At 45.5% G+C, this 15,021-nt stretch overlaps 1 protein-coding gene across 5 annotated transcripts in view; it reads right to left on the bottom strand.

The window, feature by feature from the left end:
- Positions 1-15,021, bottom strand: part of STK32A (serine/threonine kinase 32A) — a 36,124-nt gene that overhangs the window by 13,988 nt on the left and 7,115 nt on the right. For all 5 annotated transcript variants that reach the window (XM_029998345.1, XM_029998346.2, XM_029998342.2 and 2 more), the window contains 4 exons: positions 10,816-10,871; positions 9,442-9,593; positions 6,334-6,507; positions 2,773-2,810 (listed from right to left, as the gene is read on the bottom strand). In XM_029998345.1, coding sequence (XP_029854205.1) covers positions 2,773-2,810; positions 6,334-6,507; positions 9,442-9,593; positions 10,816-10,871 — 420 coding nt within the window. The remainder of the gene's footprint in view (positions 1-2,772; positions 2,811-6,333; positions 6,508-9,441; positions 9,594-10,815; positions 10,872-15,021) is intronic.

Raw genomic sequence — 15,021 nt, 5'->3', positions numbered from 1 at the left:
AGTGCCTGCATTGGCATTAACTCACCCATTTTGAGCAGTGCCCTCAAGAACCTTTTGGCAGTGGTACAAGAAATAATACTGAGCAAAGCCATTACAGGGCTCTTGCAAAAAACCTCTCAGTTTTACTAGAGATAAAACTGAGCTTTTCTTCAATTTTATTAGACAAATGACCTGGCCAAAAACTCCTGATGAATTAGTCACAATTCCTGGAAACTGCCATCTGTTATATCCTTTTATTCCCAGGTGAGCTGTGCTGTCATTGAGCCAAATCGATAAACTTACCATTAAAGAAGGAAATCACTTTGTGCTTGGAATGACTGCTGAAGGTGGTCATCTGCTGAGAATTTTTTCATTGTGGGACCTGATCCCAATCTCTGATATTGAACAACTGCTTTATTTATTGTACAGAAAGACATTTGCCCGATATTCCACTTTATTTATGGCTCACTTTAATTTCTTAGCTGAAACTGATATGGTAATACAGAATGTCACCAACCAGGGTGACAGAGGCAAACGCATGAGGTGTGTACCAAGTTCATGACAGTCAGCAGCAGGACAACACATTTCAACACATGGCATCAAGAGAGGCATTTGTACTATCAAAAACTTGAACCAGCCTCCTACACAAAGATCAGATGGTGTGCACAAGGGCTCCCACAGCCTTGTCAGTGATTAACACCAGCAAAAAGGGTGCTGAGGTTTGTAACAGACATGGGCGCCTTTTGATATGTAAATCTGAAAGGGTGAAGGAGTCACAGCTGGAAAGGAAGATGGGCCAAAGGGCAGAATTATGGGGCAAGAGTCTGAAAAATGAAGGACTGAAGTCTGATTGCTGAAGGTCTTCAGGTGCTTCATACTCTCAGGGGACTGGTCTCAATCAAGAACATTATAAAAAAATTGATGTTAGCAAACAGCATATATTTTGTGATCACAGTTGTGAAAGCCTGGTAAAGGGAGAGGAGAGAGAATGGGGAGCGGCAGCTCTGTTCCATGGGGAAAGAGATACTGAAGAACAAGCACAATCTACTAGGCTAAATATAGATAAACATGCTACAATAACAGTTGCTCTGGGGACAAGAAGAAGTTGAACTGTGTGTGCACAAAGCTTTCTGTAGGCATGAGAGGACACACCTTTGCTGCCATGGATGAAGAAAAGAAATACTACAAGTCATAGTCAGAAGGACACTGAAGTCAAGGGTACATCCACAGAAAATAACTGAAACCTCTGCAACAGACAGTTAAAACATCACAGCGAGCAGAGAATAGGCTCAAAAATCAACCTAAATTGCAGTGTCATTATAGAAGTTTGCAGGTTACCTCCTGCTGAGCTGAATGCAACTGCAGAGGCAAGCAGAGCTTTTTCCTGTCTGTTTTTTTCCCCTCTTTGGGGAATGCTGACCTACATTTCCATGGCTCTAGTGCTCCCAGCTCCCTCCCAGGTGGCTGTGTCACCCCATTCCTACGGGGTGCAGAGGTTCTTGGAAGATGGTGGGAGGTCATCCAAGAGGGTCCACTGGTGAGGACCGACTGAACGCGGCACCACGCAGCGCTGGCTGGCAGGGCAGCCCTGGAGCCACGGCAGTGCCGGGAGCCTGGCCCTGGCCGGCCGAGCAGGTCCACGGCACATCGGTGGACGTGGTGGGACAGAGGAGGGAGGACAGGTCTCTGCATCCGTCTGGGCATGGGGCAACAGCAGGAGAAGCACTGGGAAAGGCAGGAGAGAGGCTACTGCACTTGGAGGCAGAAGCAGCTTTGCTGACAGCTCCTAAATAAATAATTAGCTAGCACTTTGAAATTAGAGGTCATATGCAAAACTAGTAGAGTATGGGCTCCGGTGCTGCCAGGCAACCCTAGTCACACACAAGAGCCACGGCAATTCCTTGGGAGCTTCAGCGTCTCTATTACAGCCTCTGAAATGATAATGAATTCAGATACACCTTGTCCCTGCACTGACTTTTTCTCTCTGAGTGCCTTGCTGTAGTTGCTAATGAAGATTTCTCACAACAAGCCAGTTACATGAATTTTCAAAAAAAATGAAACGACAAAGTGTTTTTCTAATGAGTTAAAAGCTAATAAATATCAGACAATGCTTCACTGTGAGAGCTTTGCCAGGACAAAAAAAATCTGTCTAGAGAGTAATGCAAGAATACAGTTAGAGTTTTGCCTGAGAAAAAGACTAAAGAAAAAATTATAGCAACACCTATAATATACCTAGCCCCAAATCCTCTTTGGAGCTCCCTCCCAATGTCAAATACTCAAGGAAAAAGAAAATACCTGAATGAAGATTATCTATTCAACTATAATTCTTTCTGTTTGCGAGCATACATTACACACAGCCTGCAATTACATGAGCATTTCCAGTCAAATGATTACATTTTGAGTAAGTTTTAAGCAAGAGCCAAGAAGGTCTTAAAATAAGGTCTGCTAGGCAACTGACCACAAGCAGCACAAAATGTGTCATCCCTGCCAATGCCTTCTAGGGACACCATGAGGTCAGTCAGTCAGAGGAGGTGTTGATCAAACACTAATACACCCCCAGAAATACCGCAGCATCACAGGGTGCCCAGTGCCCTGAAGGTACAAGACACCACTGCTCAAAAAGCAAAAGACAGCAACCAAAGCACGAAAGGATGGTCCCGTTCCCAATGGAACTGAGGGATAGAAAGCAACACAAAATGAGGAGAACAGCAGGCACCTAAACTTTAACTTGGATGTCCCATTTCTGACTCTGCTTTTATGCATATGCATGACCACAAAGCAATTGGCACTTACCATGCTCATCCAGTAAAATGTTGTCAGGCTTGATGTCTCTAAGAGAAAAGGCAGAGAAGGGGAGACAGCCATTAGCCTAGAAAAGTAGCACAAAACAAGGCTGCAAAGACTTTAGGAAAGCTCAGGCTCTGGAGGACACACTTCCAGAGACATCATGCCATAGAAAGTGTCTCTGCTGGGGCATTGTCTCTGATATGCCTAAATTAAACCCTGCAGGAACAAGAGAATGACTAATCAAACAACAGAAGCAGAAGTGGTGGTACAGGGCTATGGCTGTGAAGGCTGCTGTGGTTTGGACTATCAGCACTCAGGTAGTCCACCTACAACATTAGAGCTTCTTTTTTATCTTTTTCCTCCTTTTACTTCTTAATCTGTTTCAATAGTATATTGAGAGCTGTTACCCATTTACTCGATAAAAATAAAATTATTTTAACACCTTTGTTGTAGAAACAAATGGGTTTCCCACAGTGTTTGTTCCTGGGAAAAAAAAAAAAAAACAACAACCCCAAAATAATAATACCTATAGCAATGCTGTAGGGAAATGTTTTCTGTTGAAGGGAGAAAGCATACACCTGATACACCTACTGTATTCACCTGAGCAACTTTACAAGACATTACCTGGTTTTAATGAGCTCATTACATCAGTCCCCATTCACTTGCTATCAGCCTGAGCCAGGCACCTGGCAATTTAATGCCCCATAAGGACACCGTCACATACACAAGGCAGGCACACATCCAACAACCCTGCACTGTCCTGATGCTTCCCACCAGGCCCTGGGGTTCAAAGCGAAGAAACGAGCAGGTTTAGGATTTTGTCTTTAAAAATGCCATCACTAAGTTAAAGTTTGAATTCACCTAGCCACCTGGCATCAAGAAAAGACAATATATCTAATTATCATACAATAGCTTACGATTCTCCAGCATCTTCTCAGCCAAACTACTTCCAGTGGGTTATAAATACTAGTTACCTTCCTTATGCCATCCCCCACCACACAGGTAAGCACAGGGACAGGCGTCTTTATCAGGAGAGTACGGGGCAGCTTCAGGTAAGTGGCCGTAAGTTTTCCCTGTAAGCACAGCAAAACTGTGCCACAGGTGAGAGCCAAACAGTCCAGATGGTCAGAAACACTGTATTTGATAGCAAAAATGGTGATGCCACACTTGGCATTTTTGAGAAAACACTCATTTAAGCAAAAACTTTAAGAAATGTTTCAGCAAAAAGAGTTTGAAAAAAATGGATTCTTTGAATCCCTTGATACAAAAATATTTCCAGAGTTTTGAAATGAACCACAAAGACAGTTTTTTGTTTCTCATCCAGTTTTCAACCTTTTTTTAATTATTATTTTTTTAATTTCCACTGGGGCCTTTTCTGATCTCACTCAGTCCCCTATGCAGCCTATGGAATTACACCAGCACAGTGAGATCACTCCCAGGATGCAAACAATGAACAGGGATAATTTTGTTTATTGATTATTTGTATATTTAATTTTATAAACTGGTTATACCATTTCCTAGCCTGAAAAAATTAACAAATATTTCCTACTCTTCTACATGTAGGTAGGAAATAATTCCAGCCATCAGTCTGTGTTTGCTGTCTCTGCACAGCTTTGTTCAGACAAAATAAGCAATCGCTCGCCTATCTCCTGGTGTTCCCAATTACAGATGTTGCAGTGTAATTGACTCAGCTCAGTCACTTTATCAATCTAATACTGTCCCACTGGGTTACAGTGTTAATTAAACAACTTGCAAATTTTACAGACCACCATACATGTTTTGTCGTACTTGGTTCACCTTAAACACGGATAGCTGCTTGAAATACACATTGCAGCCTAAACTTTAGCTTCTCCCAGCTATATTTACAAATAACTCTCTGGGAAATCCCAGGAGTTTTGCCCTTTGGCTGTCCTCTTCGTGCCTGCCCTTAGGCTGCAGCCGTAGTGGGATGCCAGCGCACCCCTCGGTGATACCGACGCCACGCAACTCAGAACGGGGACCGCAGCCCCTGGGCACCCTGCACTCCCGTAGCTATTGCATCTTTCCTCATTACGAGGAACAGTCTCCTTCTCGTGCAGATTTGTTCTTGCAGCATTGAATCGTGAAGGACCTCTAGCCCCTTAGTCCTACAAACACTACTACTGATTGTAATACCTTACTAATAGAGAAGGATTTCTTCCCTGCGCTTCCCTTACGCCTGTGCCCCACTCAGTTTGTTCAGGCCAAGCCAAGAGCGTGAGGATTTACCCCTCACTGCCCAGGATAGCGACAGCTGACTCTGCACTTCACAATGTTTAATTCGTGCTCATCCATTATTTGGTGCCGGTGAGCAGGTGCCGGGCGGAGAGGGCCAGCGCAATGCCCCCATCACCGCACACCGGCTTCGAGTCGCAGACCACAGCAGTGCCCACTGGAGCCTGAACGGGGCAGCTGGGATGGCCTGCCTGCCAAGATCAGGTGCATCAGAGTAGAAATCTATGCAGGTATAAAACAAAACAAGCAGCATGAAAGGTGAGACTCCTGAGAAAGTGGGAGCTATCCCCAAGGAGGTCTGGCTCCAACCGCAGTAGAGCAAAACCGCTCTGGGGCTCTCTACGGCTGCAGAGGACGTGCTACGGGCATGACAAGCATCAGCCTTTCTGCTTTCACGTCTTGGAAATGGCAGCCAAATGCTACAGACATGAACAGGCATTAATCTTCATCAGCCCTTCAACAGCGTGTTCCTTCCCCTACTAACAACCAGGATCATTTCAATTTTAAATTTTGTACCATGCTTTACTGTTACATGTCACAAGAATGCTCTTCTGGAGTGATGTTTATAAATGAGATAATCTTCTCCCCACCTTTATTAACCCTTTGCTAGTCCCTCCCTGTTCATAGCCCCTGTTAGCAGCTACTAAGTCAAGACCCTTGGACCCCCGAGGTTTGCATTGCCCAGTACCACAGTAGGAAACAGCTGCAGATCCATCCGTCTGGAGTCAAACCTGCCTCTCCAACCAGGGAAAAGCTCCACCTCCTCTGTTATTTTGCAGGTCTTCAAATGTGTGGGACAAGCTCAGATATTTTTTCACTGGCCATGAAAAATCTTGGTGGCCAAAAAGAAACTCCCACCACTTCTAGAAAGTGATTTAACCTCATACAGAAGAGAGCCATGTTTGGTCCCATTCCTTGTCTTTCAGGGCAGTACAGAGAGAGGAGCAAAAGAGAGACACCTTCAAGTGTGACAGCAGGGGAATTCTGAATGCTGATGCCTACCCTCCCTGGATCAGGACAGATACTAATGAGCTACAGCTAATTAAACCTATTAGAGACAGCTTTCTGCAGGATCAGCAAACAAATCAAACATGCTATATCATAGCTATCTCAGAGGGAGAAATAAGATGCTCTCTGTTGTATATGAAATGCTTTTCTTTGGGAAGCCTAGTGTTTTACATAAAAGCAAACATACGTGGGAGAATATTTTGTTTAGCTCTTAAGCTTCTATTTGTTCTTTCATGTCAAAGAGGAACAAGTCCGCCCCTACCGCAGTCTACAAGCATCAGTCCACCTGTGAGGTCCCCAGCTGACCTGTGGATGATGTGTCTGCTCTGGAGATAGTCAAGGGCCAGCACCAGCTCACAGATGAAGAGTTTCACGGTGCCTTCTTGGAACCGCACATTTTGCTGGAGATGGTAACGCAGGTCCCCTCCAAGCAACAGGTCTACAACCATGAACATATCTTCTTCATCCTGGAATGAGTACCTAAAATGGCATAAGAGTGGTTCAAGGATGACAATATTGAAAAAAGACAGGTTGTAAAGGGACATATGGTACCTCTGGGAATACTCATAATTTCCTGGAACTTTTTCACTTGGGAAATAATAATTTCCTGACCTTCCCATGCTCCATTTCCCGCTGCGACTAAATTCGTATTGTCATACTTGAGATGAAAATAATTTAGCTTCAGATCCATAACAGAGTCAGAGCAGCTTGTATGAACAACTACCAGCAGGCCCACTAGAAGAACAGGAACCCAACGTTTTTATGTTGAACTTGTTACTACCAGCCACTTCAAAAACAAAGCCACATCCAACCCCTCCCAAACCCATTACTCTAACACAGCTTGCTGCCGATTTCCTCCCCCTAAGCGTTGTGAAGGGAGATGGACAGGAGTCTGGCAGGCGGGCACAGCTCTCAGGCGTATTTATCACGGGTTGGGAGTGCCAGCGACTGACAGCACAGATCGGTAAGGGCCCAGGAGGTGTGGACCACGCATTTTTATTTTGGGGAGGACCTCACCCTAACGCTTGTTTATTGCTTGCTTCCCGAGTTGCTGGGCAGCGTACAGCGCACACCAGCTTCCTCTGCTCAGCAGTTAACAGCTGGTGCCAGCAGCTACGAGCTAATGAAAGTGCTCCTCTTAGGACGCGCGAGGAGGGAGACGGCACCGCTGCCACCCACAGCACACCGTCAGGAGAGGCCGGCCGCAGGCTAGAACTAAAACAGCTGCCACTCAAGTGCAGAGCGGTGCAGCTCCAGAAATCACCCATGTCACATCTATGCTGGCACTCTGTGAAAATCGTCCGCAAAGCCTACGCTGCCCCAGCCAACACTCACTTACGTGAGATCCCCCCAAGGGATCTCGGAAGATCCTTTCACTTGCTGCGAAGTCCCAGCTGGCCGAGCAATTGGTAACTCAATACAGCAGTGGAAATCCAGCTTGGAGCTCTGGATGAACGCTGTCTGTTCCCCTTGGGGTTCACACTCAGCTCTTCACGGTGGACATTTCATCTTCTCCGAGCACCCAAGGGAACTGGCCATAGGAGCAATGTAGAGAGGAGCCCTAAACCAGCATGCACAGCCCTGCCCAGACTCACAGCCAGTAGATTGTGCACTGGAGGCACTCATAACCAGGCTCTGCGTCTCCTGGCAGCAGCCTGTTAATAAACCCATTTGCTCAACACAACAGGGGATGCAGCTGCTATCTGCTGTTTCTCTTTAAGTGACCTCATTTGATGCAATTGTTTACCAAGTGTCCCTTTGAGACAGTCTAACAATCAGCTATGAGCTTTTTTCTCATGGATTTTTTTCTTACTGATACACCGGCTTCTTGATGTGATGAGCAGCACCACGAACCAGAATAATACTCCACAAGAAGCTTATAGTCTGTGTATCATTCAGAGTGCCGGAAAGTTAAAGGCTATACCCGAGACCAGGGATGACATGATAAGAGCAGAAGTAGGGAAACTCAGATGATTTGCTCTGTACAGGTCTATACATAGGCTGTTTAGTTCTCAGCTGCTGAGTGAGTTTTGCCTGGAATTGCTTGTGCAAGTAGAAGAGCAGTTTGGAGATCTGTCCAAAGCTTTGGGAGGTCTAGATGCATGTTTTCATTCATACCCTAGTTAGAACAACACTGAATGGCAATACCATCAAAGTCATGAGAGTTCACCTAACAACATTCAAGTTACAGGAGACTTTGAAAAGGAACACAAAGTTATTCAAAGATTTGTGATCTTCAATGTGTTTTAGCCTCATTTTTGTGTGTTTAGCATTGATAAGTTCTACCTCATTCTAAAAATAAATCCAATATCCAATAAAAGTAATTACCCACCATCCCAGAGGAATCCTGTAACTACAGGATATTGGCCACTGCATCACGTGGTGCATGAGACCACACCACTTGAAATGTTACTGATGTCCTAACAAAATTAACCTGGCAGACTCTAACAGTAATAGGGTCTTATTTAAAATTCCTTTCTTCTGCCCCACTGCAGGAAAACATGCTGAATCAAACAAAGGGGGAAGAATTAATGCATGTTTTATCACTCAGCTGGTCAACCCCATTGCTAATGGTTGAAAAAGGACTATAACCAGAGCACGTACGTTACATTTATCAGGTAATCTTAAAGGAAAGAGACTCTTTTATGTACACATTCCCCAATAGATATATGGGTTGCTCTAATAAAATTTGAATGGTATTATTTTTCTGTCAGTAAATTCAATGATAAATTGCTTTTATCTTTGCTGATTAGCATCAGTTCAGTCAAATAGCAATAAGGTATTAAGGCAGGCTGTTTAAAATCATACAAAATAAGCCACAAAAATCAGAATCAGGAGGTGATGAGAAGAAAGCACTGCCAAGGCAAATCCTGCAAACAGAGCACTGCTTGGGTATCGATCCTGTGCTGTTGCTGTGTGGTTCTGGGAGCTGCTGTTTGTTGCCAAAAGAGTACTATTAAATAAAACTGGGTTATGGCAACGAGCAATACCTGGCTAGGAAGAAACCACAAGGGAACACACGAATAAACTCTCTTGTGCTCATCTGGGGGGGACAAGGGAGACAGCTGCTTGTTTAATTGAACAAGATTCCCCTGAAACCAGAGCCCCGCTCAGGGGAACAGACGAGGAGCCCCACAGGACCGGTCCACAGTGCACACACGTGCATTCTCCAGAGCAGTCACAGGTGACAGCTGCCACTCTCCCTGCAGACAGTGCCTCGGGCAGCCCACCCACCGCCAGCAAGACACGCGTGCGCGGCTCGGCGGACAGCATGACACTCGTCACCCTGCGGATGGCAACACACCAGCTGCTCCCGAAACTGGCTTGCAGCAGGGAAGTGGGCAAGCCTGGTCTCAAAGATGTCTCTAACTGACAATGCTGACTTAGCCAGTAAGCAAAGGAGCAATATCTTACCATAAATTAACTAAGAAGGGGTGTTCCAGGCCCTGCATAATCTGCAGCTCCTTGAAAACATTTCTCACTTCATTACGCTCCACGCACTTTTGTTTATTCATGTATTTCATGGCATACATCTTCTTGGTGTCATTCTTTTGCACAACGCAGACCTAAGTGAGCAAATCAAGGGATGAATCAGAGATCATTTGTCAGCAAATTTAGGCAGGGAAAACATGGTCACACGAGCGTTCTCCAGCAGCTTTAGCAAAGTCCACACTGCCAAGTCACAGCTCCAGGCACTGACACTGCAACACTGGACATTGCCAGTAAACCTCTGGCCCAGCTTTCAGCCAAAGAAGAAATTTTGCTGGGGAGAAGGTGGGGTGAAGGAATTTATCACCACAAAGATAGCAGATAGGGAATCACACAGAAGTCAACATTTTATTTAATAGCACTGACTAATCTTGGTCACATCCAACCCTCCCACATCAGTTACTGTTTGGAAGAGTCCTTTCAACCACAGAACTACAGGTTAGAAACTAGGGAGCAGCACCTGACATCCCCCTTCTTGATAAGTTTCATTCATCTCACAGTGAACCTTGTGCTTTGTTTGAGGGGTATTGGGGTTTGAATTTTAACCTTTCTTATAGTTATATTTCATCAAATCTAGAAAGAAACGTTGCTTCAATGACAGACTCAGAGTTTGTAAGAGCACAAAACAAAACAGGCTGGTTTTTCAGATTTGTTTCCACAACAGTTTATGAGCTTGGGATGAATTTGCAAAGTTTCAGTCAACTTTTTTTGTTTCGCCATCAAATAAATCTCTTTGTCTAGAGGTTTTTCTCACACTCTGCACCTAAGGCACGGCTCATTTCTGGCATGAATGTGCCTTTACGTCAAGGGGCAAATGACCTTCTAGAATTCTGTTAGCATATACAAGCAGGGAATTCCATAACAGCATAAAAATAAAAGGTATGACCATAACCTGATGCTTAATAACAAACACTGTGTTTCACAGATAAATATCCTCTTTAAAAAATTGCCAGGCCTTTCTTGTTGATTGTAGTTCTTTAATAAAGATGCATTATGATGTTCAATGTCGATTTGCTGGGAAATCTTAGAAAATGCTTATCCAGAAACATAATGCAATTCAGCTCATTTGATTTATCAGTTTCTCATTTTAATCTCCAGTAATATAATTTGTGGCTACGGGATGGATGAGGAATCAGGCTCCAATTTCTTCTTGATTACCAGGAGTTGAAACTCAGGTCAAAGCTCACTGACAATGCAGGGGTTTATTTCTTTACTCTCATGTGAGCCTCTAATTCACCCATTTCTCAATCAGTTACATTTCCAGCTGTCCAAATGGTGATTAGTTCACAAAATACTTACTTTTCCAAAGCTGCCCTTCCCAATAGCTCGCAAAATTTCAAAATGGTCGAAGGTGACTGCAAGAAAGAGCAAACATTCAAATATCAGATGGCTGAGCAAACATTTGGTATCACATTATTTCTACTTTTTCTCCATAAGGTAAGAGCTGAGAAAAACGAGGGATACCCTAGCAACTTTCTGTTGCCTTTGGAGGTTTGGGTGCTCTTTAAAACTTGGTGTTTAAAACAGGCTTTTTTTTCTTTGCAGCTCAGCTGCAAAAGCAAGTTCCCTGGGTCAGCCTGTGTCAATGGCAGATCAGGCAAGGAACCCTCAAGTGAATGTTCTCGCTCTGCCCTGCCTGTTAAACATGAAAGCCTCATCTTGTTCCTGCTGAAACCAAACGCAAAGAAGTTCAGTCCATCAAACACTTATACCATGTGAAGACATAAATGGGCAGCTGGATCTTCATAACCTTGTGGTATTCTAGATAACCGTTTGATAACTGTGCGAGATAAACAGAGCAACCCTGGACACAAGCTTCACTGCCACTCAGCATCCAGAGGGCTGTTTCTGCTCAGAAGGGAAACAGAAGAGCAGCAGCTTTGCAGACCGTGCATTGGAACAGGGAGGGAGGAACATTAACACACTTTTCACTTCACCTTCTGGCCTCCAGGTGGAAATGGAGCTGGGAGGTGGACATCTGCGCAGCAAGGAAGAATGTTTTGTAAGTGCTAATCTGAAGAACCCTACATATCAAGTGTTTCTGATCAGCCGGGATGAAGCTGCCTGTGTTTTGTCTCAGGCAATAAACAGGTCCAGAGAAACAGCAAATCAAATTACTGTACAGCAAACACAGATTAACTGCGCTGGGTTCAAACCCTGCTGCCGATTGCTGGGTAAGGCACCATAGCAATGATTACTGAGCTGAACGCACTGAATCCTGCTAACGTTCCCCCAAGATGATGGTGCAGCAGGGCTGTGGCCAGCAGCCGTCAGCTAAGGGAAGGTCACGCTCGGGGATACGCTCCTTAACCAGCCACTGCCAGCTGAACCAAACCGCACCGAGACCCTCATTCAAGGCATCAGAGAAAGGCCTCTGATAGATTTATAACAACTCATCAGCTTTAATTAGTGTGACCCCTGGAACTGAGAAATACCACCGATGTGATGGGCTTGAAATTGCAGAGTTCATTTGCTCCGTGCCCCTCTTATTTCGCTGCTGGCAGGAGTCAGGGCTGCCTGCAGCCAGCACGGGGCCACAAGGGAGGGATGTCCCTGGCATGGGGACCACGGGAACCGGTGAACACCGAGTCCACCTCTGCCTTGTGGCACCCCCATTCCCTGCTGAGGCTGACCACCACCAGCTCCTTTAATGACCATGTCCGAAGGCAACCAGCTGCACTGCTCTCGGTGCCGGTGCCCGGGTCTGGCGGGCAGGTTCGCCTCTGGGAAACACCCGTCCTTTGTGACCCCCAAGCTCCCAGCCTTGGGGCTGTTACTGCCATTACCCTGCGTTAGCACAAACAGCGGGATGTTCTGCCACCAGGCAAGACTTCACACCACCTCCAGCACTTCGCGAAACAAGACGAAAACCTCAAGGCCTCTTCCCCTTCCAGCTTCAAGTGAAATGAGAATGAAGGCACTTGCTGTACAAAGAAACATGGCTCTGCCTGCACTTGTCTGCTGACAGCAGCCTCAGGCACTCACCCGTAGGTGCCTTTCCAGCCGCAGTCGGCAGCTCCAGGCTGGAAAACCACAGGCTGGGCTGGGCTACCAAAGCCGACCTGGTGCTCCCTGCGGGCTGCCGACGGCGTCTTTCTGAGGCGCAGGCTCCAAGCGGATGTCTGGCATGAAAGCCCTGCCCAGTAGCTCCATCGGGTGCCCTGGTGTTGCCCTCCCAGGCTCACCTGAAATACTTCAATTACGTTCACACCATCCCCAAGCAGACAGGTCTGAGCGTGCCGAGCCCCCCAGCCCCCTCGCTATGCCACGGCCCACCGCTCCGGCTCCAGGCTCCATCTCCAGCAGAGCTGGAGGACTGGGCTGTAGCCTGCTCAAATCTTCCCAGACACAACCGTAACATAACAGAGAGCTTGGACGCACGCAGGCTCTGGCCATGCCAGGCGCCAAAGCCAGTACTGGACCCGTGCACTGAGCATCTGGGCATCTGGGGAGCGAGCGAACGAACAGGCACAGTCAGTTTGAAGTCCTGTTTTCACAGAAACACTGGCATGTGAGCAACTTGTGCTTCAGGCTACAGAGGTTTTCTTCTCTGGGCTTTCTGACACCACAGGTTGTCTTGAAAAGTGCAGCTCTCAACATAATTGTCATCTGCTGCTTTCTTCATTATCTGAACTGAATGGCACAGAAACCAAGAGGCGTTTGTCCCCAAAGCTTTTTATCAGATGGGATTGCCAGCAAGGAAGCTGTTGTTTATCACTCTGCCACAGCAATAGACGAATCCTCCATGTTACAGACTTGTGCATGACACTGGTCAGAAATAAACCCCTTTTCCTCGGGACACCTCCTGCCTCTAAGCTAATACCAGGATAACAGGACAGACACTTGCTAGATTCTTGCCATCACACAGCTATAGGGAAATGTACTCATACTTTGCTAGTGGTTTGGTTTTTGTTTTTTTTTTAACATAATGCATGTATTTTCCAAAGAAATTAAGCAGGTAGACCGGGTTTCATTCAACATAAACATGAGGGTCACCAAACTGCCTCAGCCATACGGTCCACTGAGCCTGCCCGAACTTCCTCCCCCAAAAAGGTGAAAACAGCCACTGCATAGCTGGCCAAGAGTGTAATACCCACTGGGTAACCCATTCTCAGAATAATTTTTTAAAGAAGACACACTAAATTTATAAAATTTGTCCTTTTCATTGCCATTATCTTTTCAGGTAGAATGCCACAATATAACCAAAGCAAAGTTTATAGTTTCCAGCTATAGCACTTGGAAAAAACACCAGCTTTTAGGCACAAAAGCTCTTTTTCAAACCTGGAACAACAGCTGCAAACATCAGAGCTAAATACAAGTTGATAATGATGGAGTTTAACTAGATTTGTTTACCAGTTAGTTAGACCATCTGAGAGAAGGGTAGTGGATACCTGCAGAATAAAAAGGGAGAGTGAAGATGCTTATCACCTGCAGGGAAAAATGACAGGGGAAAGAAACCCTCTGTGCCCGCTACGGAGAGGTTAGCTGCAGGAGCTACGTGCTGTACAACACAGCCCACGACGGCGGGGAAAGGGGAGTCTCAGGTCCCAGGCGCTTGGATCCCATGTGGGGCTCTGCAAGAGCAGGGCAGACCACAAAACGCAGGGGTCCAGCCAGGTGTTAACATCTGGAACAGCTGCAAATCCAGAGGAGTTAAGCTGGCAGCCAGATTTTGCATGTTAACACCCTCTATCCCTATTGTCTTTTAATAGGAATGCTTTCATGAACATGTTAACACCCTCTACCTCCTTGTCTTATGTCTTAAAAGACATATTAATGTTTTCATTAACATTTTAAACACGGGTCTATAACTGAGCTGGTTGTAAGGAAGCTAAATTGCATACTTTTTATTTAAGACTCTCTAACTAGGTACGATCACATTTTAACCCCTCTCTGTTTTAGCTTTCCTACCATCCCCAATTTTCACAGTGAGCCCAACCAGAGTCTCGCTTCCAAAGAGTATGGAAATCCATGGTGTCCAAATCACGAACCAAACACATGCTCTTCATCCTGAATCTACATCTACAGATTTGACAAGCCTCATTTCACTGCCTGATGGCATCTAAAACAATGAAAAAGCCAAAGCATTTGCCCTTCAGAGACAAAATTCATGTTATATGCCAAGTCAGACAAATTATGTTTAAGAGATGTCAAGGAAGATAATACAATTGCTATAAAGAAGCAACTGAAGCATAAGCATGAAATACCATTTTGAAAGCAGGGGCTGTATTTCTAAACAGGTTCAAGGAACAGTATTTAGATAAAAAAATACAGAACCTAACCAGCCACAGAAAACATCCTTATCAGAGACAAGTCAACGCTGCCAAAGCCCCCAGACTCCATCTGCCAAGTGGAAGTCAATGCTTCAGGGGCCTCAGGTCCTCCCATCCCCATCGCCCACCCCAGTACAGCTAGCACAACACTGCACGGTCTGTTATGACTCGTCTTCCTTTTGTCACTGTAATTTCCTCCATTTTCAGTATATTTCCTCCCTCTCTTCCTTCT

The sequence above is a fragment of the Aquila chrysaetos genome, chromosome 22 (genome assembly GCF_900496995.4).
Source record: "Aquila chrysaetos chrysaetos chromosome 22, bAquChr1.4, whole genome shotgun sequence".
NCBI lineage: Eukaryota > Metazoa > Chordata > Aves > Accipitriformes > Accipitridae > Aquila > Aquila chrysaetos.
The sequence above is the reverse complement of the archived record's forward strand: the minus strand, read 5'-3'. Positions and strand labels throughout refer to the sequence as shown.